Raw genomic sequence first — 25,000 nt, 5'->3', positions numbered from 1 at the left:
CCGGGGGTCTCGTTATTGGTATCAAGATAAATATCATCTTGAAATTAATTTTTTCACTCTTAAATTGAATACTTTTTCCTCCTCTTTTGCTTTTTCTTCTTTTCTTTGCTTCCTTTATTTCTTTTCTTTTTCTTTTTTTTTTTTTTTTACGTTCGTATCTCCCAAAAGTACGTGTCTTAAGTACGTTGTTTAATTACATTGAAAATATTTCATTGTCAATATGAATTAATTGTCTCTTCGAATTATGATTACGTTATACTGATTATACAATTTACAATGATCGTTAATAGTTAATTCAAAATATCCAGTCGGGAAAAGGAATTTGAAAAAAGAAAACATACGTATTAAATCGTACACATCGATTTTTTTTTTTTTTACGATTTAACCCTTTTTTAATTTATCGAATTTAATACAAATAAGGTAAGAAAAAGAAACAGAAAGAAAAATACAAAAAAAGAAAAGAGAAAAAAGAAGAAAGAGAGTAAAAGAGAAGAAACAAGGAAGAGCTATCTCCTTTCGTTGTTCTTAAAAGAGGACAAAAAAAAAGAGAAAAAGTTAGAAACGGATCGACGAGGCAGTCCGTCACGTAAACTCATTTTCCCTTCCCTTCTCTTACGTTAAAGCGGGATTTACGCAAATTCTCAAGCGATAAATTCATTTCGACGCGATACGCAATCTCGAAGATCGAATCAGCTTGGGTTACGAAAGTAGAAGGGTCCAGAAAAGAATAGTACAGTTTCACGAGTTCGTGTCCTCTCTCCTAAACGATACTACACGAAGTCCACGCTACTCACAGACATTTATACGTGCTACGCATGTAGCACTGTACATTACATATATACACGTATCCATGTGTATATGTAAGAGAAAGATATAGTGATGTACACAAAGACAATCAGACAGAGAAAGAGAGAGAGAGAGAAAAAGAGAAAGAGAGAGAGAGAGAGTGATGAGAGGAAACAAGACAGAAAGACGAAAGGAATGTCTATATGAACGTAGAAAACGGAGAGTAAGAGCGGTGACGCGTGATTTTGCACATCGGCCAAAGGAAAGATTACCATCGTCTTGCTTTTTCCTAAAACTATGTTTCTCTCTCTCTCTCTCTCTCTCTCTCTCTCTCTCTCTCTCTCTCTCTCTCTCCCGTCGTACACGCATCAACGCACAAACTCTCAGATTCCGTGGTCGTATCCCTCGAAACCTCTTTGATATTAAGCTTAGGTACCTCCTACCTACGTTTCCCGTATCCATGAGGGGTGCGCAAAATCGTTTGGACTTTGTAGATATTCTATGATACTCGTGAGATTCCTCGTGAGATCACGCACGAGGAAGAAAAACAATATTGTCCGTAAAAGAAAAAGAAACTTTTCTGGAAGATTTTACGTTCGTTCGTTTCACTTTTCTTTCCTCTTTGTTTTTTTTTTTGTTTTTTGTTTTCTTTTGTTTTTTTGTGCTTTTTTTTATATATACATATATACTTCATTGAGAATTATAAATTCTATCATGCAATATTCTTTTCTATACGATTTCTTTGAATTGAACAATTTACTTTTTACCTGCACCAAAGACCTCCTCTTCTCTCCTCTCCTCTCCTCTCCTCTCCTCTCCTCTCCTCTCATATCTTCTTCTCGCCGCCCTTTAAGGTTTTCCTTTGTTCGACATAAAAATTTAAAGAACGAGAGAAAGAGAGAGAAAAGGGTGGGAAGGGGTAAGAGGTGGGAGGAAGGAGAGTAAGAATTCGAAAGTAAAGAAAAATAAGGAAAAACGAAAAAAAAGAAAAAAAGAGGAAGAAAATTGGTGCTAGAGGATGAACTATTCGACACATATTCTTGAGTTTTCGTTGAATTATTAAAGATACTACTGCATGTCTTCTTGTCGTACATCGTTCTTCTCTAGATTGGCGTACCCAGGTGACACTTCCCGTCGTTCTTTTTTTTTTTTTTTTTTTTTTTTTTATTCGTCAGCCTAACTGAGAAGAAAGAACATAGGGAGTCTCGAGGTTGTAAAAGCGAATTAGACGAGCTATCTCTCTCTCTTTCTCTCTCTCTCTCTCTCTCTCTCTCACTCTTTTTTTCTCATGTTCATACAAAAAGATGTCACCCGTCGTGTTTCAACCCTCCATCTACTCTCTCTCTTTCTCTCTTTCTTTCGTTCTCTCTCTCTCTTTCTCTCTTCCTCTCTCTCTCTCTCTCTCTCTCTCTCTCTCTCTCTCTCTCTCTCTCTCTCTCTCTCTCTCTCTCTCTCTCTCTTTCTGTTCTCTTCGCGTAAAAAAAAGGGATTCACAGCTCGTGCGAGACAAGAAATTTGTAGATGGTAGACGGAGACGAGATTTTCCGGTACGATACTATCTAGGGTGTGAACGATGCATTTGCAGAATTTCCTCTTAGATGAATACAAAAAAGAAAAAAGGAAGAAGGAAATAAGATAATAATAAAAAGTATATCTAAGATTAAAATCTTAATGTGTCCTTAGTTGATAAATTTTTGTTCAACTCCGTTTTTAAACCGGATATTTTTTATAATAGAATTACGAATTTCGATAGATCAAAATGTACACCAAAGGAAAATGAGCTGATATTCTACGAGATAAGATCATAGTGAGAGAAAGAGAATGAGAGAGATCGAGAGAAAGAGAGAGGGAGAGAGAGAGAGAGAGAGAGAGAGAAGTGAAGATACTCTGGTATGCATGAAAGGGCTCTTGTCTTTAGGTCCCTTTCACAGAATCCGCACTTACCGAACCTCGTATGTAGATTCGGGCACACCCTCCTCTCACCCCTCACCCTTATATCCTTAACTGCCGAACTTACGCTCTAGAATATCCAACCCGCAAACAACCGTCTCTCTCTCTCTCTCTCTCTCTCTCTCTCTCTCTCTCTCTGTCTCTGTCTCTCTATCGTCTTCCTCTACATCTATTTAGGTAGGAAAAGCTTCTTCAGCTGTCTTCCTTCTCTCCACCCTACGAAAATTAGTTCAGACTACTCTAAAGGAGGTAATAACGCTAGCATCGTAAAGTGAGCATCGTATTTGATAAAAATTCGCGAGAGAGAGAGAGAGAGAGGGAGAGAGATAGAGAGAGAGAGATAAATAGATAGATAGAGTAACAGAAAGAGAGATGAATAGTTTTCTTATAGTCTATAAAAATATTTCGACAATAAATATAAAATAATTGTATAATTATTAATTTATTTAGAGAATAAAATTTATGAAGTAAGGTTTAATAAAAAAAAAAAAGAAGAAGAAAAAAAACTCGATAAAGTAAAATATTTAAATATCTTTTTTTTTTTCCTTTTTTCTCTTTTTTGTTTTGTTTTGTTACATATAAATAATGAACGAATAAACGAACGCTCGTTGGTACTATATGTACGTAGATAAAATAAAATGATTAGTATAAAAATAATGAAGTGTAAGGTATAGATAGATATGAAATCGTAATAATCAAAACGTTATTATTATGATATTGGGGGATAACATTCAGCAGTACTATGTAAATAAAATGATTAGCATTAAAATAATCAAATAAATATAGATGGATATAAATTAAGTAATAATAACCTGACGTTATAATAATTCGATCGATAGTAGTTGTATTCCAACTCTCAACGCGTAGTTCCCAATTGTTAAGAACGCTTCGTTACATCTCGTTATCGTGGCTGAAATTATTAATAAAACGATCGTTACGGTCGATTTAGAAATGGGGGTGGTGGTGATGGGGAGGGGGGAGGAGGGAACACAGCTATAATCCTCCATTCGACATTAACGATAAATGTTCCTCGATAGAGAGTAAACATCAGAGCGAGAAAGTGATCCTAAGAGAAAGTATAACGAATGTTTAGGTTTAAAAAGAAAAGAAAAAAAAATATATACATATATATAAATGACGTCAATTATACGATAAGCAGATATATAACATCGAGTTGCTTAAGTTACAACGACGTCTTTTCTTAAAAAAAAAAAAAAAAAAAAAAAGAAAAAAAAGAAGAAGAAAAAAAAATAGTCAACACTAACTTATAGATATATAAAAAAGAAATGAAAGATAAAAAGGAAAAATAAAATATGATACGATACGAGTCCAAATAATCAAACAGACGTATAAATAAATAAACAAATAAATAATGAGAAAATTGGCGAATACTTACCTACAGTGAGATCATAAAAATTCGATTGCATATGGTCTCATATATTATTTTATTTATTGTCTCGATCACATAAGTATCTCGATCGTTTTCAAGTAAAAGGATACAAATGTTCGTTCGGAGTTAATGAGTTTGCTCGGCAGAAGCAATATAGTTTGCAAGCCTTACTTGAGGCAGTTATAATATTTTCTCTCTCTCTCTCTCTCTCTCTCTCTCTCTCTCTCTCTCTTTTTATCTTTATCTTTCATTCTCTTTCATTTTTCTTATTGATCCAAACGAAGGAACCAGTCCCTAAATATGTCAGGATGGATCATTCGCCGAGCTTGATAATCACCGTTCACCGGAACCATCCCAAAGATCTCTCAACGCGTACTTACTTAAACGCACCACGATTAAGTCTATCTACCTGCCGGTCGTGACAAGGCGAGACCGTTAAGATCCGATTATCGTAAATCCACGTCGATACGACTAACAGAGACTGCCAGAGAGATATCGAGATGATGCAGGGACTCGCACGTGAACTGGAAGATTCGTACGAAAGAGAAGGAGTAGAGGGAAAGAGACAGAGAGAGATAAAGAGAGAGAAAGATACATCGTAATCACCGGTTAGTTAAGCCAATATTGTTTGTGCCACGGAAAGAAACTGGTTAAAATACCGAGTCCAACGAATAAGATTTTATCATCATTTTACAGCTCTCTTGGTATTTTATAGTTCCAGTACGTTTATTATAAAATCTTTCGAAGATCAAAAGATGGAAATTAAGATTCAAGAGAAGGAAGATCGTTCGCCATACTTTAGCGAATTCTTGAATGACAGTTGAACGAAAGAAAGATAGAGAAAGAGAGAGAGAGAGAGAGAGAGAGAGAGAGAGAGAAAAGAATCAGAGAAAAAGAGAGAGAGAGAGAGAGAGAGAGAGAGAGAAAAGAATCAGAGAAAAAGAGAGAGAGAGAGAGAGAGAGAGAGAAAGAGAGATAAGGAACGAGGATCGTGATAAAAAAGAAAAATGAGCATTCTCTCGTTAGGCCAAATCTTCGAGAAGTCTTATAGTTAGGTGCAACAAGTTCCAACTAAATATCGTAAAGGTTGTCTCGTCAAGTGGATGATTTCGAATGCCGAGGAGTAGTCATGAAAGGAGAAAGAGGAGAAGTAATCGCGATAATGCGAGGATCGCGAGGGCCAAAGAGGTTAAGGGCTATTTAATTAGCACTAAACGCTGGGATTTACATCGGAAGTAGCTACCCTAGGGAACGACGACCCGTGATCACATCGAACGTAAAACTGTGAAGATGTGTACCGATCTTTGAAATGACTCCACCTTCTCGTCATCCTCCTCCTCCTCCTCCTCCTCCTTTTTCTTCTCTTTTCCTTTATTCACAACCGACGAATAAAATACGAAAGAAAATTGCTTTCGTTGCTTTCAACATATGAGTTGACGCATGCCAACTGGAAAATTTTTACGAGATATCATCGGGAATATAAATAAATGAATGAATAAATAAATAAATTAATTAATTAATTTATTCATTAAATATAAGTAATAAATAAAGAACTGGTTAAAATTAATTAACGATTATTCGCGATCCTTTTCGTTTCTTTCTTTTTTCTTCTTCTTCCTCTTCTTTTTTTGTTTTTTTTTTTTTTTTTTTTTTTTTTTTTTTACTCCTTTTCGAATCTCCCTAGATGAAATCGATGAAACGGGATAGAGTATATCTTATCTCCATGTCGACGTCATGGAAATAGAAAAAATTTGTCTTTTTCTCTGACTACCGACGACAACGACGACAACGACAGCGACAACCAACAACGACGACGACGACGAAATCGTTTGACAGGACGAATGAATGCAACCTGTGAATTATTTCTCAAGGGAACGAACGATAACGACAACGTTGAATATTCTCGACGAAGGGTGAGGAGGAAGGGTGGATGCGTAACTAGCTATCGACACTTTCCCGAGTCCGGTCAACAACGGAAAATTCAATAGAAATAATCATTGCCGATCGATCTAATCTAATACCTAATCGAGGACTCGTGTTACGATCCGTACATACGTTCCGACGGATGTCGGAATTGTTACGATCTGCAAGTGAAACGTTTGAAATTTTCATGAGTCTGGAAATCTCGAAATGGGTATGGTATAATACTTTCGCAAAAGGGGGATGATAGTGTATTGAATAAAATAGAGAAAAAAAAAGGGTGAGAAAAAAATGAAATGAAATAAAAGAAAAGAAAAGAAAAAAGAAAAAAGAGTGAAAGAGAGAGAAAGAGAGAGAGATGATAAGTAACCTTCGTGTAAATCTCAACTAAAAGAAAAGAGAGAGAGATTTTTGGTGCGAATGGAGAGAGAGAGAGAGAGAGAGAGTGAGGGATGGTGTTCGTGGTAACTCTACGAAGCAGCCCATAACCCACACCATCGAGACGACAACAGTTGTGGTTAAATGCCTCGACGTCCGTTGGTGGTGGCCGTGTGCCATCATTCCCTTCTCCTTTCACCCTTCTCTCTCTCTCTCTTTCTTTCTTTCTTTCTTTCTTTCTATCTCTCTCTCTCTCTCTCTCTGTATTTCCGTCTTTCTCTGTGCACATACCGTTTCAAGACACCCTCAACGAGCATTCGCGTACAAGCGGAAATTCGACGACGTCTAACTCTTTCCTCGCTTGTTCCAACATACCCGAAAGGCATCGGTAATATGAATGAAAGAGAGAGAGAGAGAGAAAGAGAGAGAGAAAGAGAGAGAGAGAGAGAGAGAGAGTACGGAAGGGTGGAAGGTCCTCCAGGGAGCCATGGACCAACCGCTCGTGGTGTGGAAGGCACTTATTTAATTAAAACCGGATTATACGTGGGTAGGGTGCCACCGTTAGGAGCATCATACGTTCCTAACCGCCGTACTTCCAGCATCGATACGTACTAATTATGCCGCCTCTACTAATTGCTCCATCCGGATTATGGTCTTTCATCGTAGATATCGGTTGAGTGTCGATTCCAAAAAGACATATTCGTTAGCGGAGTTATCAAATCTCTTACATACGTCTTTACGGATAAATGATTAATGTAATTTTAAATAGTAAATAAATTGAACGATAAATTCATTAATTATATCATTTAATGGATCTAATGTCATCGTACTAAAAACTTCGTCTTTTCGATATATTTTCTTTCTTGCGTGAAAAGTGACTCCTCGCGAAGTTTTCTCTTTTTTTTCTTTTTTCTTTTCTTTTTCAAGTTTCTCTTCTCCATTTTTTCTTTTTTTCTTTCTTTCCTTCTTTTTTTTTTCCAGGTAGAATTTGTTCTCTTTTTCTTTTTTTTTCCTTCTTTTATCTTTTCGTTTCCCTTTTTTTTTCTCGTGTAGAGTTAATAATACAAGTACGACGATATCGAACGAATGAAATCGGGGGAAAAAAAAAAAAGAAAAATATTATATACCGTATTACGATGTTTTAAATAAGGCTTTATTAGAAAAAAAAAAAAAAAAGAAAAAAAAATCAATGTTAACGATATACGTATACATATACGTATGTGTGTTAATATATCTTTTATGTTTTACGAGCTAACCGACGCGATAATTTTCATTCATTTATATTTTATATACAACAAAGGAAGTTAGATATATATCTAAACAAGTCGAATGAATATACATGAAGAGATAAGAGTTAATTTTCTGTGGAGAATCGAGAAATGTGAGGAAAAAGAAAACAGAGAGAGAGAGAGAGAGAGAGAGAGAAAAGAAATATATAATGCACAAGTACTTAATATACAATTTTCTTTCGTTCGAAAGGATGAAAATAAAATTAAAATAAAAGAAAGAAAAAATAAAATGAAATAAAATAAAAGATGATAGTAGTGAATTTTCATATGATTCAGACGATAAAATTTTCTCTTTTCATTTGAGCATCCCATCCGAGTTAGAAATCAGGATTCACCCCTTTCCTGCGACCCCAACCAGCCAAGTCTCTCTCTCTCTCTCTCTCTCTCTCTTTTTCTTTGTCTCTCTCTCTCTCTCTCTCTCTCTCTCTTTCTCTCTCTTCTCCCTTCTCTCGCCCTTCGAGTTCGCGTTGATGTTCTCTATTAAATCAAAGAGGCATTCACATGGCGGCCGATGCGCCAGGAATCCAAATCGAGGCCATAAACCCGGAAAGGCGGAGCTCGAATTGCAGCCAAATGTCTCTCGTTCGCCATTCTACGAAGCGACGACGACTTTCGGTGTAACCGTTAAAACTCCACCCCCTTCTACTTTCTTCTTTGTATATATATATATAAGTAATACATATATATATACAAAGAAGAAAATAGAAGAAAGTACATATATATATATATATATATATATGTACTTACTTATATACATTCATATTTATATATCTGGAAAGTTTCCTGTAAAAAGAACGCCAAAGTCTGATTCAAAATTTGATAATACTCTTATCCGTTTTTGTTTTATTAAAAAAAAAAAAAAAAGACAAAAAAAATTAAAAAATTAAAAAATAAAGAAAAAAGAAGAAGACAAAAATATCTAATAAAATTACTATGAACTTTGTGAATTCTTCTCTCGAATGTAACGTAAAATTTTTTCTTGAAACGCAAAACTTGTCCCAAAATTTTGACACAATTCTCTTCTCTATTTACGTTTTATATAAAGAAAGAAAAAAAAAAAAGACAAAGATCTAATAAAATTAATAGAAAAATTCTAAACATTTAAACGTAAAAGAAAATTTGTTTAATACTTAAATATTTGTTCGTTTTTAAAAAGAAAAAGTCTAATAAAATCGATATAACAATTATTACATTTTCAATAATACTCAATGAAAATTCGTTATTCATGAATTATAATTATCTAAATATATATTTTCTTAATTGTAAATTTTTCTAATCATTTTTAATTCATCATATATAGAATGACATAATACGATTCTCCTTTAACAGCTTAACAAGTATTATTAATGATAAATCGATAAGAGTAAAACTCGTTATCTCTCGGACAAGTCATATGTACTTACGTCCTCGATGAAGCCATCATCCTTGCAGTCGTCTTATCTCCCCTCTATCATTTTTTTGCAAAGCGTGACCGGAAACCTGCTGGTAAAGTGACGTTTAATCACTTTCAGAAGGACTTCCGTCGGTCGGAAACAAATTTGACGAAAAACTCGCCATCCCTTTTGAACTTTTCGACTTTTATTTTATTAATCGTTAATAAAATATTTTACGTCAATTTAAACATCGCTCACACATTTTGTCACAATAAAATCGGGAAATTGAAATATTTTTTCTTCTTCTTCTTCTTCTTCTTCTTCTTCTTCTTATTATTATTATTATTATTATTATTATTATTATTATTATTATTATTATTATTATTATTAATTACGATTATTCATGATGATATGGGGAAAATAAAACAATGTATGGAATATTACTCGTGTAATGTGTATATAAAATAATAATTCTTTATTATATCTTCGTAGAATGTAAACGTTATTTATTTATTTATTTATTTACAATTTTTACTCTATAACATTACGAAAAAAAATATATATATATATTTTCTTTTATTATTAATATATGATTATTTTATGAAACATATAAATGTATTTGTAATATGCGTGTAAACAAAAAAATCTTTTCTTCGAATTTTTCCGTCGATTTAAACATTACTTATTTACAATTTTTACACTATAACATTACGAAAAAAAAAACTACATATATATATATATATATATATATATATATATATATACATTTTATTAATAATCATGATTATTTAAAAAGATATTGAAAATAAAAATAAATAAATAGAATATACTCGTAATATGCGTATAGAAAAACATCCCTTTTTTATTTCACGGTTGATTTAAACATTACCAATTTACAATTTTTATATTAAAAAATAACGACGTAAAAATAATGTTATTTCTTCTCTCTCTCTCTCTCTCTCTCTCTCTCTCTCTCTCTCTTTTCATTAATAACTATGATTATTTACGTAGATACCGAAAAGAAATAAAAAAAAAAAAATAATAAATATGATACATTCGTAATATGCTTATAATAGAAAAACACATTTTCTTTTTTTTTTGCCTTTTTTTTTCTTGAGAAAAGAAGAAAAGAGCAAGTTCACACCCACGTACCAACCATGAAAGGACAAGGTTGTCTCTTTTAATATCGAGATAGTAGCTCAACGAGTTTTCGCCGTTTTTATTTCGTTCGTTCCGGAGATGGTTGGTAGGCGTCCCGACGGCCCTCTTTTTAATTAAAGATACGCGTCGACCGCTCTATCTCTCCGCTCGCTAACGCCAACACGTTGTCCTCTTCGTCTCTCTTTCTCTCTCTCTCTCTCTCTCTCTCTCTCTCTCTCTCTCTCTCTCTCTCCCTGTCTCTGTCTCTGTCTCTGTCTCTGTCTCTGTCTCTGTCTATGTCTCTGTCTCTATCTCTGTCTCTGTCTCTATCTCTGTCTCTGTCTCTGTCTCTGTCCCTGTCTCTGTCTGTCTTTCTCTAACTCTATCTATCTATCTTTCAACAGAGCTAAATGTAAATGATAGCGTGGTTATGTTCACGGCACGTTGAGATAAGAGGAGGAAAAGAAAAGAGAAAGTTTAAGTGGGGGAAGGTTCTTCTTCGGCAGGTGAAGAAAAGAAATAAAAAGACAAGAGAAAGATAGAGGACGAGGGAGGAAGAAAGAAAAAGAAGAAGAAGTAGGGGAAGAAAAAGAAAAAAGAAAGAAAGAAAGAGAGAGAGAGAGAGGGAGGAAGGAATATACAAAAAAAAGAAGAAAAAATAAATAAAAGAAATAAGGAACTATGGCTGCGGCTTAGCCACCTGCTACTATACTCCCTCCTACTTTTCACTCCTTATTTTCAACCCCTTAAAAGAAGATGACCCTCCTCCTCTTCCGTTAATTATGTCGACCCTCGAAAAAAAAAAGAAGAAGGAAAAGAAGAAGAAGAAGAACTCGTATCTTCGTTCACTAGATGGTAACCGTTGTAGGGTATCTCTTGTGATAATGGACGAGCTTATTTTCTTCTTAAGTACATAACGTCGCATATTTAAAATGTATTTTTCTCCTTCTTTAGATCGATAAACAGGATTTGTTTATTCTAATATTCAAACATAATGAGGATTATAATGGTTGAAATAATATAAGTGGGGATGATATTATTGAGAAATGAAATACGAATAAATACGTAATATTATATATATATAATTATCTATATTATCTGTATGTATTTTATTAATATTATTAATATAATATAATATATATATATAATATATTATATTATATTTTTGAAACGTTATACATATATAGATAATATATAAATAACTACAAGATCTATTACGCATATATATATATATATATATATATATATATATATATATATATATAGATATATATATATAGATATATATATATATAAGCAAATAAGTAAACGCGTGTATGAGAATAAATGAAGCAATGAAAACATAAAGGAAAAAAGAGAGAGAGAGAGAGAGAGAGAGAGAGAGAGAGAAAAGAATCTAATCGAGAGAAGATCGTTTTCTAAAAGTACGGAATACTCCTCTCATGATTATTTCCCATCGAACTCCATACGACTGCAACGGTGGAAGGGGGTGTGGGGGGCGGATGATACTAAAATGGAGAGGGTGTCTCGTTCAATAAAGGAAAGAAGAAAGGAATATCGAGTACGAAGGCACGTACATAAATTTGCCCGGTGTATCTAATTGAATGGGGAAACGAAGGAAAGGAAAGGATATGCTGGTAAGCGAGTTTAAAGGACAAAGAGAATGAAAAGAAAAGGAGAAGAAAAGAGGGCGGATGGACGAAGAAAAAGGAGGAAAAGTAGGAGGAAGAGGTGGAGGAGGAGGAGGAGGTGGTGATGCTGGTGGAGAAAGAAAAAGAGAGAGGGGAAAAAAGATGGACTGATGAGAAAGTTTGCGTAGAAAAAAGAGATAGGAAATATTTGAGGTGGATGAGAAAGAAACAAGGATGGTAATACTTTAACGAATACCATACTGACATAATACTAATAAACGTCGACTCTTGATAAGATCAAAATTGAAAAATATTTATCTCTAATATATAAACTTATTTCAAATAATTTGTATATATCTACATATATATATATATATAAATATAACCTATAAATAAAACTTATTGATATATATATATATATATATATATATATATATATATATATGTATATATATATTAATAATGTATTAAATTAACTTATAGATAAAATAACATATGATTGTGGGTATATAAATGGCGTATGATTTATCGAAAAGAAAATAAAGATGGTATAATGAAGAAGAGGATGAGGAAGAGGAAGGACGGAAATAATATTGAACGAATACCATACTGACGTGATCTAAATAAACGTCGACTGTGACGATATGATAAAAATTGAAATGTCTAGTCTTTAACCTTCTTCAAATATATAAATTTATAAATAAAAATTAAAAAGTGTATCGTATCGCTCGTGTTATCATGTTATGGTCGAAACAATGAAAAGTATGCTTACGCAAGCCAATCGTTTATTTCGACAAAAGGTTCTCTCATCCTTTCTTCCCATCCTTTCTTCTCTTCCTTCCTTTCTTCTTATGGTGTCTCGTCTTCTTCACGAAGACAAGCTTGACTCACGCCGAATGTTATCCGTCGACTGAACGACCGAGAGTTAGTTTCTCTCTCTTTCTCTCTCTCTCTCTCTCTCTCTCTCTCTATTTCTCTCTTTCTGTCTTTATCTCTCTCACTCTCTCTCTTTCGCTCTCTACGTTGTAGCCGAAGGTCGAGTTGTAAAAACAAGCAAGCGTCTTCAGAATTCTTTGTTTACGTTTTGGATAAAACTTATGTACGTGTATATAAGTACTTATATATATATATATATATGTTCACGCACGTGTATATTTATTATATATTATATATATACACGCTTTATTTATTACTTATTTTATTAATATGTATACATAAATATTTTACGACATTCTTTTATCCATTTCATTCCATCCTTCTTTTTTTTTCGATAATTAAATCGATAAGATAATAAAAAATTTTTATCGTTATGAATCAAAAGAACGTATTAAATATAGAGAGTAATAATAATAATAATAATAATAATTATTATTATTATTGTTATTATTATTATTTCTTTTTCTTGTTAAAACGGATTATTTTTATTCTTTGATCGAGTGAGAACGCCTATGAAATATTTTTAGAGGCCTCGATTTCTCTTTTACAAGATCCAAGCGGAGAGAAAGATTTTTTGTTTACATTACTTTTCCAACCAAAATTCCACGCGGGTCGTCAAATAAACGAGGGCAAACAAATCCGTGCGTTACTCTCGCTTGATGTCTCGCATCTGCTGATCTCGCTTATCCCGCGATAGAATGTTTTAGTTTAAAAAAGATATATATATATATATATATATATATATATATATACACATACGTGTACGTATATATCTATTTATGTATATAGATACATAAGTAAGTAAGTAGATTCACTTAGATTATAGATTTAAGTTAAAATTATCAGCATTGAAAAATCAAAGATAAGACGTTTTTAATGATCCCATTTGTTTCGTTCTATTTTTCTATATCTTCTTTTTTTTTTGTTTTTCCTTTTTCTTGTTTCTGTCAAAAGGCAAAAAGAAATTCCCTTCGGATCCGTCGTGTTGTCCGGTATGTGGCGTTACAGTGAGACCGCAGGAACTCGAGCAACATTTTGCTCAAGAACTCGATCGACTTTATAAAATCTCGTCAGCGTCGTCACGACCACGGCCACCGAGGTCTACTTTACCACCAGTTCATCCTCAGGATCATCCGCATGGACCGATGTTACATGCTCCGTCGGCTGCCGAGGGTCCACCACATGGAACACCTCATCAGACACCTCAGGGTAGATGGGAGACCTATAAAAGAATCAAGGCGAATAGACAGGTCAATTATTGTAATATAATCATTTGATTTATGAAAGGGACAAAAAAAAAACAAAAAAAGAAAAGAAAAAAGAGGAAAGAAAAAATTTTTATTTAATCCAAAATATATATATATATATTTTTGTTTTAAGAAACAAAAAAAAATAGATATTAAATGAATATATATATATATTTTTTTTTTAAGAAACAAAAAAAAATAGATATTAAATGAATATATATATATATTTTTTTTTTAAGAAACAAAAAAAATAGATATTAAATGAATATATATATATATATATTTTTTTTTATTTTAGAATTAGATTTATTTCTATTCTTTCTTTTTTTCTTTTCCCCCTCCCCCTCCTTTAATTTTAACTATTAAGAGATATGTTAGAGATGTAGAAATATGTTAGAGAGTAAACGTTATCCTGATCTTTTTTCTTTTTTCTTTTTTATCAAATTAAACGAGATACAAGAAAGATTTATTACATATATAGGTATTATACAATTTGAAAATGAAATTATTTCTTTATTTCATTTTATTATTAGGCAAGGATTCGCGTGAAGAATAGAAAGAGAAAAGCGGACGAGCCAACGTGTCCAGTTTGTAGCGAGAGACTGTCTGGTACTCCGGAAGAATTGAATCAGCATGTTGAACGTTGTTTAAACAAGCACAACAATGGTAATCCAGCAGGTCAACACTCGAATCTCGATGAAGAAGAAGTCGACGTTGAGGGTGACGCGGAAACCTTCGAAGAATATGAATGGGCAGGTCAAAGAAGAGTTCGGGCAACGTCAATGCTCGTTGGTGGATTTTCTGGTGAGTTCTTTCTTTCTCTAATTGTTTAATAAATTTCTTTTTTTCTTTTCTCTTTTTCCTTTTTTTTTTTCAATCTGAAAAATCATTATTAAAACATTACGGACAAATAAAATGAGATATTTCAAATATATTATCTATAATATTTCGTGTAAATAATTATAAAGAAAATAATAAAATTCGATAAGTTATTTAATTATTTCAAATCATTCTCGTAACTTTGAATAGATAATAAGATTTACCGTTTTATTAATAAATTATCGTATAATTTGATGTTGTTTTTCTTTATTTTTTTTTTTTTTCTTTCTTTTCTTTTATTTTCTTTTCTCTAATAACGACCATAAATTAATAAAAGACAAAAAATAAATATTAAGAGTAATAATATTTACGTAGAAAAATATATTTGATCGTCATATTAAGTAATAAAATGTCTAACTTATAATTAATACTTATATTTTACTTTAACAATAATAAGATAAGAATCAATATAAATTATTAGTTTGACATATTTTTAACTTAAATAAACAATTATATTGATTTAACTCATATAACATTATTAAATGTAATATAATTACATTATAATTATAAAAGTGATAAAAAAGATTTTCTGATTTTATTCGTTCGTGAGGAGAGAGAAAAAAAGAAGAAAAAAGGAAACAAACAAAAAAAAATACCTGCTACATATATAAAAAATGATCAAATTAGCTGCTGGTTTGGCGACATCCTCGAGCAATCGTGGTTCCGGTGGTGGTGGCGGTGGAGGAGGAGGAGGAGGAGGAGGAGGAGGGGGCGGTGGTGGTGGTGATGGTGGAAATCAACAAGACGAGGAAGACGTAGACCTGGTCGTCGATGGTGACGACGTTGCGGAATTTGGACCGGCACAATATTCCGAAGCCGATGTTATCGCTCCAAGGATCGATGGTACACCGAGGGAACAAAAGGAGAGGGACGCACTTAGAGAAGCTGTAATATCACCAAACGCACCCCACACTCCTCATTCCGATCAGCTGACGCAAGGGTTGCTCGAGGTCAAGCCGGAACCGGGTACCACGACCACAACAAGCTCATCGACGCCTATTCCTGGCCAACAAAACGAACTCGATGAAAATGTTTCATCTTCACCAAGGAGGGATGGCGAAACCCCTGTCGTCGAAGCTCTTCGAGGAAGGATCAAGGAACTCGAGGCTGAAATGCGTGGTCAACCATTCAAGTGTCTAATTTGCATGGTTAGTTATTATGATATTTTTTTAACGTCTTCTTTCGCAAAACGAAAATGAAATAATAATAAACGACGATATATTATTATGTAAAACAAAAATTGAAGAAATGTGATGGAATAATATAAATTGCTTTTTAAAATTCTCGTTTAAAATGAAACATTCAAATAAACATTGTAGAATGTTTATAAAGCTTCTTACATTTGCTTTTGAATTGCGTTATTGCAACGATTTAACATTAGAGTGCATGGAATTTAATTATATTGGCTTCTGAAAGAAATTATTTTTTATGTTCGATGGACAAAAAAAGATTTTTTTTTCCGTCATTTAATGATATTTAATAATTCGTAATTATAGGGAAATTTGTCACGAGTATAAAAAAAAAAAGGAAAAAAAAAGTGAAGACTATCGATTGCTTTGACAGTTAAATTTTTTAAAAATTCCAAAAGTTACCGAATGAACGACTTCGTATATCACTGCAGAAATTTAATCTCTGAGGGAACTTTCAGACGTAAAAAAATTTTTGGACATTCACCCATCTCAGGTCTTTTCGCATCCCCACTCCAATCCCTCTCCCCCCCTTAAAATAAATCAATTTTATACGCGATATTAGATATATTTTTTTGTTTTTGATAAAAGCACAAATTCTATAATAACAATAACAAATGTAAAAATAAAAATTATATAAAATGTATTAGATAAATTATATTTGTCGTTTAATATTATTATCGACGGTTGATCGTATAAATACGTCCCATTAATTAATGATACAGATATTATATACGTTTAATCTTAGTTAGAAATCATGAGAGACATACGTTTCTTTCTTTTTTTTTTTTTTTCTATGAAATTAATTATTATGACAGAAGTTAAAGTATTGGAAAGTTTAGCCTAACGTGTGTTTATCAGACAAATTAAGTATTTTTTTCTCTTTCTTTTTTTCTTTCTTTTTTTTTTTTCTTTTTTTTAGCACGTCGTAAAAAATATTAAAGATCTTAACAACTCGAATCGGAATTGATCGTTTTACTTTCTAAATTAGATAAAACCGGTTAAATCGATAAATGAGATCGAACTTGAAATAATTGTTTAATGTAACAGATCGATCTACTCGAGAGAGTAATTCCCTTTCCGGATAGATCTTTTACTTTTCAAGGAATATCAATACACACACACACACAAATATATATATATATATAGAGAGAGAGAGAGAGACAATTTCTTTAACGAAGAATTTTATCTTCTCTTTCCTTAGGAACAATATAAGAAACCAGTGACGTCTGTATGCTGCTGGCACGTGCATTGCGAGCAATGTTGGTTACATACGTTGGTAAGTATTCCTTTCTCTCTTGATTCGAACGAAATGCCTATAATCCAAGATGAAATGTGAAAAATGTAATGAAAGAAAGAAAAGAGAAATAAAGAAAAAGAAGAAGAAGAAGAAGAAGAAAAGAAAAAAATAGGAAGAAAGAGATGACGATCGAATAAATAATTTTCTTGACCAAAGAGACTATGGTTAGTTAGGTAGGTAGGTAGGTAGGTAGGTAGGTAGGTAGGTAGGTAGGTAGGTAGGTAGGTAAGGTACTCGTTAAACCGTAAGAAGAAAAGCGCGTAGAAGCACCGCTAATTGCGTCAGCCCATTCGTCGATACACTTTCGAAGAAGAACCACTTTTTTCAAATCTCATGTCTTATCCGGACAATCCGTGTTGGTTTCCTTTAAGCTTATAAAGAATAAAAACGATTGAAGAAGTTGAAGATCTTGCCAGAAACGGGGGAGCTACTTTGCACAACATTTCTTTTTCGTTTACCATAATGGCCATGGATGGTTTTTAAAGTATTATATTATTCCAGTCACCACCCGTTCAAAGGTTTAACTATAGCAATTGGATATACCTATATCACATCATGGACATTTTATCTTTTAATGATGATTCTGTTCAGTACTTTTTGATACGAGATATACATAGATAGATAGATAAGTAGATAGATATATTTAACTTTAAAATATACACATTTATTTAATTATATCTTAAATACGAAGATAAATATGTACGAATAAAATAAAATAAATATAATCGTTCGAATTAAATTAAAAGATAAAAAGTTTTTATCATTATCTGTTCTCAGGGTGCGAAAAAGCTTTGTCCTCAGTGCAACATGATCACCTCGCCATCGGATCTACGACGGATCTACATGTGAACGAAATCTCGTACGAATGATTATAATGATAATGATGAAGTATACCAATCGACGAACTATGTCCTACTATGCTTCAACTGAAACAATACAATGCAATACGATACAATACGAAACAGAATTTAGGGAAAAAAACAAAAAAAAGAAAAAAAAAACAGAAAAATAACAAAAAAAGAAAAACAACAACAACAACAACAATAACAACAACAACAACAACAATAAAAACAACGGGAAAGAAAATTAAGAACGAACGAACAAAATGAACGACGACGATGACGAAATGATGACAAAGACAAAAAAGAAAATAGTTTCATTGAATCGTCGTTCGAAATGTATCCGCTAATTTCGTGTAAATACTTGTAAATTCATAAATGTATAACATAAATTAACTCTCTCACGTAAACGTACACGCACGGATACACACGGAGAAAGATCGATCATCGCGATCGTTTTTTTTTCTCTATCATACCTTCGATTAAAAAGAGAAAGAGAGTGTATCCTTTCTCTCTCTCTCTCTCTCTCTCTCTCTCTTTCTCTCTCTCTCTTTCTCTCTCTCTCTCTCTCTCTCTCTCTCTCTCTCTCTCTCTCTCTCTCTCTCTCTCTCTCTCTCTCTCTCTCTCTCTCTCTCTCTCTCTCTCTCTCTCTCTCTCTCTCTCTATTTCTCTGAGTGTAACGCACTTATTAGGATTAGTAAATTAACTCTTTTAGCCATTAACGGGCGTGAATTAAAGTTGTTGAACGTCTCGTTCCTTTCGCGCATACATGGCATCGTTCAATATGATTTACGATCGAACGATTTGATTTAGGAATTTTCGAGATAGATAAAATTGAGGAACGAGACGAATGACAAATTTTTAAGTAGATCCTACGTCTCCCTTTTTCCAACGTTAAAATCGCGAACTGATGAGGTCGATCGTATTTACAAATGGAATTGATTAACTTTTTCTTCTTTCTTTTTCTTTCTTTCTTTCTTTCTTTCTTCCTTTCTTTCCTTTTTTTCTTTGTTTTTTTTAAATTTGTAGAAAAAAAACAAAAAAAAAAGTAAAAAACGAAAAAAAAAAAAACAAAAATTCGTAAAGTAAGAAGTAAAGTGTTTGCGTACGTTATAAAGAAAGAAAAAAAAAAAAGAAAAAAAAAGAAAAAAAAAAACAGAAATGAAAATTATTCGATAAGAGCGAATTAACAAAAGTCCAAACACATACATTTTATCTTCGAATGATTAAACCGCGCGCGCGCACTTATACTTACACGGAATAAACGGAGACGATTTGTTGCTAGAAAAAAAGAAGAAGAAGAAGAAAAAAAAAGAAAAAAAAAAAAAAAGAAAAGAAAAAATTCCTTAAAAATGGCCCTCATTTTGAAAGGACGTGTGTACGATCGACGACGAGCCCGCACCTTTACGATACTCTCTCGTTCTAATTCTAAAAAATCGATCCTATCGACGATCGAGAAGAAAGATACCTCGATCGTTCCTCGTTTATCAAACTAAACAAAAATCATCGAGTTTTTTTTAACTCGTTAAACCTTTTGCAAAACGATCGACGCTAATACTTTTTTTTTTCTTCCCGATCGTCGATGATAATTAACGAAGCATTTAGCTAATCGTCGAATCGTTTAGCTCGCCAAACGCGAGGACTATACTGTAAATACGATGAGAAAAGCTGATGGCGAAGAAGAAGAAGAAAAAGAAGAAGATGAAAAAGAAGAAAAAGAAGAAAAAGCGTAGCAACTACCCTCTTTTCTCCCCCCGAACGCTGTTCTGTAATCCATAATAAAACGATCATGGAATGTAGTGTCGTTACAATTATCTCCCATAATAGTCATTATAATTCTTCCCAAAAACAGTCAAGTTTTTTTTCTTTTCTTTCATTTCCTCTTCTTTCTTTTCTGTCTTTTTCTCTTTCTTTTCTTTAATTTTCTCTTCTTTTTTTTTTCTTTTGTTTTGTAATAACGTCTCCAAGAAAATCTTCGAAGTTATTTTATATGCAGGCCAAAAACGATATAATCGTCTTAACAATTTTTCCTAAAAAAGATTAATTTCTTTCGATTTGATCGTATCTCCGATAATTTATAAAATTACAATGTACATTAGAATTATTTAAATGCTAACAATCGCGATGATCATTTTCATAATTTTTTCTTTTTCTTTTTTTTTCTTAATTTTATTTTCTCGTTCTTTTTTCTCTCTAAAATCGGTAAAGTTCTTTCGTTCGTATATATCTCTGATAAATTAAATGAATGTTCAAAAAAGAAATGCGAACATTGTAATTATTTACAATTGAACGATCTTCGATCATCATAATAATAATTTAAAAATAAATAGTAAATTTGATAAATATCTTTTGGTAAATTCTTCTTAAAATTAATCGAGTTAGATTTTTCCAATGATATACTATTAATAATATTTCATAGAAATTGAGCATTGAAATTATTTTACATGTCAATGCAATCACCATAATCATTTTCTATGAAAGAGATTTCGATTATCCATATAAATCGAATAATTTTTCGATACGTCTTGCATGAAACATATCAGAGACGTCTCTTGAAAATGACGTAAAATCAAAATATTAATGATTTTTCAGCGAACAATGAACCCTAGCCGTGTTATCGTATTAAAAGGTAAGTAAGAAATAAACGAAGTAACCGTTAACTTTTTCCTCTGACATAAGTAAAATTCCCAAAGTAATCAAGTTAGTAGAGAAATAAGGAAGCCAAGATCCAACCGCAAGTAGACACACCGAAAGAGAATACAAGGATCCTAAGGCTTGTGTATTCTTCCATAAAAGAGGTAGAGCGTTTAATATCCGTCTCTTATCTCCTTCTCACTTTCTCACTCTCTCTCACCCTCTTTCTCCCTCTTTCTGATTAAAGCCGAAGGTTACGAAAGGATGTGACAAAAAATTGTACAAAATGGCCGACGCCTAGAGAAGAAGGATAGAAGGGAAGTGCTTGGAAGGCAAAAAAAAAAAAGAAAGGAAAGAAAAAATGATAAGGAAGGAAGGAAGGAAGGATGGATGGATGGATGGATGAATGGATGGATGGATGGAAAGATAGATAGGTAGTAGCTAGCTAGCTAGGTATATTCGTAGCTGTAAAGACAGTAAAGAAGGAAAGACGGAAGTCTAGAGGAAAGAAAGAGAAAGAAAGAGATAGATAGTTAGATGGATAGATAGATAGAAAGAGAGAGAAGTAGAGAGTTTGTGTTGAAAAAGACAGAGAGAGAGAGAGAGAGAGAAAGAAAGTGGCGGAGAAGGAGGTGGAGGAGGAGGAGGAGGAGGAGGATTGCTGAGGCAAAAGGTGGTGCCGGAGGTGACAGGGAGGTGGAGCCCCGTGGTTTGCAGGTGCGCTTTCGTCGAAAGGACAGAAAGGAGTGCGACTATGTGTATCGTCGTCGAGATGTAGTGGGGATGAAAAGGTCGTACGAGAGGGAGAAAGATAGAGAGAGAGAGAGAGAAAGAGATAGAGACAGGAGCAGAGAGAGAGAGAGAGGGAAAATGGGAAAAGGTTTGGGAAAAGCTCAACCAGGGCATTCGACTGGGGGAATAGAACAGGAAAGGTGGGTTCGCTAAAGCGGAGGCGCGGTACCAGAAAGCTCCGCCTATCCTTTCCTCTACAGAACTCTCTGTACATCCTTCTTGTACTCTAGATATGTACGTTTGTGTACGTTCGTGCGTGCGTGTGTGTGTGTGTGTGTGTGTGTGTACACAATTACGTATACCTATATCTCTCTCTCTTATTACGAGAGGTTCGCGCCTCTAGCAAGAGAGAGTTTCATGTCGATTACTTTTTATTCGTCTATGAAAAGCTTCCAGACTTCTCTCTTCCTCTCTCACTCTCTCTCTCTCTCTCTCTCTCTCTCTCATATATATATATATTTTTTTTTCCTTTTATTTTCTCTCCCACTCTTATTTTTTTTAGTTAACTTTTATAGATGTCTCTCCGCGGTAGAAAAATTCAACGAACCGTATTCGTGCGGTCTCGTATGATTCTTTTTTGTTTTTTTTTCTTTTTTTCTTTTTTTTTTCTGGAAGAACAAATCGTTGTAAAGCATGCCTTTTGATCTCTCGCTCGAATGCTGGAATGATTTTTCTCGTCTCTTCGCCTTTTTTTTTTTTTTTCGTAATCAACGAGACCATACTGCAGGTCCCTAAAACGTGTGTTTCTTTTGTTTATTTATTTATTTGTTTGTTTGTTTGTTTGTTTGTTTGTTTTTCTTTCCTTTTTATATCTCTCTTTCTCTCTCTCTCTCTCTCTCTCTCTCTCTCTCTCTCTCTCTCTCTTCTTTTTCTTGATGACATTGAAATAAATTCTGGTATAGAAGAAGGGTATCCTAAGAAAAAAAGAAGAATAATTTTGCGATGCGAAATATAAATATATGTACGTATGTATTGAAAAATTGTATTTTGTAAAGTAATACTTGAATAGAAACATATTTATCTTTCTATCGAAAGGAAAAAAGAAGAAAGAAAAGAAGATAGTAATATAATAATAGTAGTGATAAAAATAATTAAAAAGAAGAAAAAAAAGAAAAAACCAAAAAATAAACAAGATAATACGTCGTCCTTAATAGAGTCTTTCGTTCATTTGAATATCTATTTAAAAAAATTTCATTGATTTTTTAACGAAATAGTGAACGAACATCTCTCTCTCTCTCTCTCTCTCCCTCCCTCCCTCTCTCCCTCTCCCTCTTTAAAAAAAAAAAAAACAAGATTCCCCGATGAAATCTTTAACGAAAGAAATTTGAAAATTCAACGGACTTTATCAAAAAAAAAAAAAAAAAAGACAGAATAAAAAAAAAAAAGAAAAGCAGACAAAAAAAAAGAAAAAGAAAAGAAAAAAAAGGAAGAAAAAAGAAAAGGAAAAAACGTTAATTTCCTTATTACCATGGATGAAAAAGGAAGAAAAAAAAGGAGGAAAAAAAAAGAAAAAAAAAGAAAAAAATTAAAGATTTTGGAATAACAAAAGCCCAAATATCTTTCGGTTCCTCGTCGTTTCGTAGGCGTTAGCCAGTCGTCGTCCTCCTGCGAGGGAGGGGCGTATAGATCTGAGGAATAGCAGCGACGTTGGATGACGGAGAAGGGAGTAGAGAGAGAGAAAGAGAGAGAGCGAGAGAGAGTGTGAGAGAGAGAGAAAGAAAGGACAGAGAGAGGAGGCTCGTAAAAGCACCGAACGCGCAACTCCGGGCTTCATCGAGACCTCCCTCTCTCTTGAATTCTCAACGTTCTGGTGTGGACCTCAGCTACGCCTGCGAACTCGAGCGAATTATAACGCTTTTGTTACCGCCTACCGTCCTATCAAGGCGGAGGCCAACCAGAGTTCTGGCCCAGTCTCAAAGCTTTCTCTCCTTCTTCCTACTCTTCCTCCTCTTACTCCTCATTCACCTCGTTCCTTGTCTCTCTCTCTCTCTCTCTCTCTCTCTTTCTTTCTTTCTTTTTCTCCCTCTACGTCTATATGTCTATCTCTTTCTACCACCTCCTACGATCAAAGCGAGTATGCTACTTCTCAACGACGATATGTTTCGAGTTACCACCAGAGAAACGTCTTTTTCTTTTCCTCCCTCTCACCCAACCATCCCTCTTCTTCTTCTTTTTCCCAACCCCTCTTTCTTTTTTTTCTTGTTATCTTTATATATATATATATATATATATGTGTATGTATCTATGCATGTATGTATATATTATATATATATTGTCATCTTCGTCTAGCTTTATAACTCTTCTATCTTTCTCTGTCTCTTTGTTAAAGCAAAACCACGATCTTTCCGAGCGTGAATAATTTTCTCTGCAACGAGTCATCTCTGTCTCTCTCTCTCTCTCTCTCTCTCTCTCTCTCTCTCTCTTTCTCTCTCTTATGACAACAACGATCGATCACTTTTTCTTCTTATTCTTTTTCTTCTTCTTCTTCTTATTATTATTATTTTAGTTTCTTCATGCTCCTTTTCTCTGATGATTTTATAAAAGGATAGGTATTATAAAATGTGAACTACACTAATGATCATTTCGAGAGTAGGTAAATTATTTATTTATTCATTTTTTTCTGTTTTTTTTTTTTTTAATTTTTTTTTTATTTTATATCATACTTTCGAAGGAATTTTTCTCACGCTTTGGATTGATCTACTTTTTTTTTGTTTTGTTTTTTTTTCGTTTACAAAAAATCGCGAAAAGCGATTATAATGATGATACATTTCTTTATTCATTATTATATATATATATATATATATATATATATATATATATATATATATATATATATGTATGTATTTATTTATTATATAAATAAATTGACATGTAATCTTTACTTACCGTAATGCTTCGTATTCTGAAATTAATGATTTATGTAATTGTGTAAAGTAAAGAAAAAAATGTGTATATATATATGTATATATATACATATCGTCTTGTTAAAAATAAAAATATATACATAATGTGTATATAATAATTGAATGTTACTTCGTTTTCTTTTTTTTTTTTTTTTTTTGTTAAGACAACACAATACCGACGAATTCTTTAAGAAATATATTATTTATTTAATCTCTATGTGTATTAACGTATAATAATCAATCGTAATATATTTAATTCTATACGTAGATAGTCAATGATATAATATAATGTGATGCAATCAGAAAAAAATCGATTTATCGCAGCACAAGTTATGCACGTTTAGATACACTATCCTTTATTCATTCACGTACTTCATTTTGTTTTTTTTAATTTTTTTTCTTCTTTTTCCCAATTCTATTTTCATT

The 25,000-nt window shown here is 32.9% G+C and overlaps 1 protein-coding gene across 4 annotated transcripts in view; it reads left to right on the top strand.

The window, feature by feature from the left end:
• LOC124422316 (E3 ubiquitin-protein ligase Rnf220-like) overlaps positions 1 to 20,044 on the top strand; it is a 159,616-nt gene extending 139,572 nt beyond the window's left edge. For all 4 annotated transcript variants that reach the window (XM_046958615.1, XM_046958614.1, XM_046958613.1 and 1 more), the window contains 5 exons: positions 13,748 to 14,043; positions 14,574 to 14,844; positions 15,547 to 16,067; positions 17,311 to 17,385; positions 18,184 to 20,044. In XM_046958615.1, the coding sequence (XP_046814571.1) occupies positions 13,748 to 14,043; positions 14,574 to 14,844; positions 15,547 to 16,067; positions 17,311 to 17,385; positions 18,184 to 18,255 (1,235 nt within the window). In that variant the 3' untranslated portion in view covers positions 18,256 to 20,044. The remainder of the gene's footprint in view (positions 1 to 13,747; positions 14,044 to 14,573; positions 14,845 to 15,546; positions 16,068 to 17,310; positions 17,386 to 18,183) is intronic.
• Positions 20,045 to 25,000: the final 4,956 nt, after the last annotated feature.

Source organism: Vespa crabro, chromosome 2, assembly GCF_910589235.1.
Source record: "Vespa crabro chromosome 2, iyVesCrab1.2, whole genome shotgun sequence".
NCBI classification, from domain to species: domain Eukaryota; kingdom Metazoa; phylum Arthropoda; class Insecta; order Hymenoptera; family Vespidae; genus Vespa; species Vespa crabro.
The sequence above is the reverse complement of the archived record's forward strand: the minus strand, read 5'-3'. Positions and strand labels throughout refer to the sequence as shown.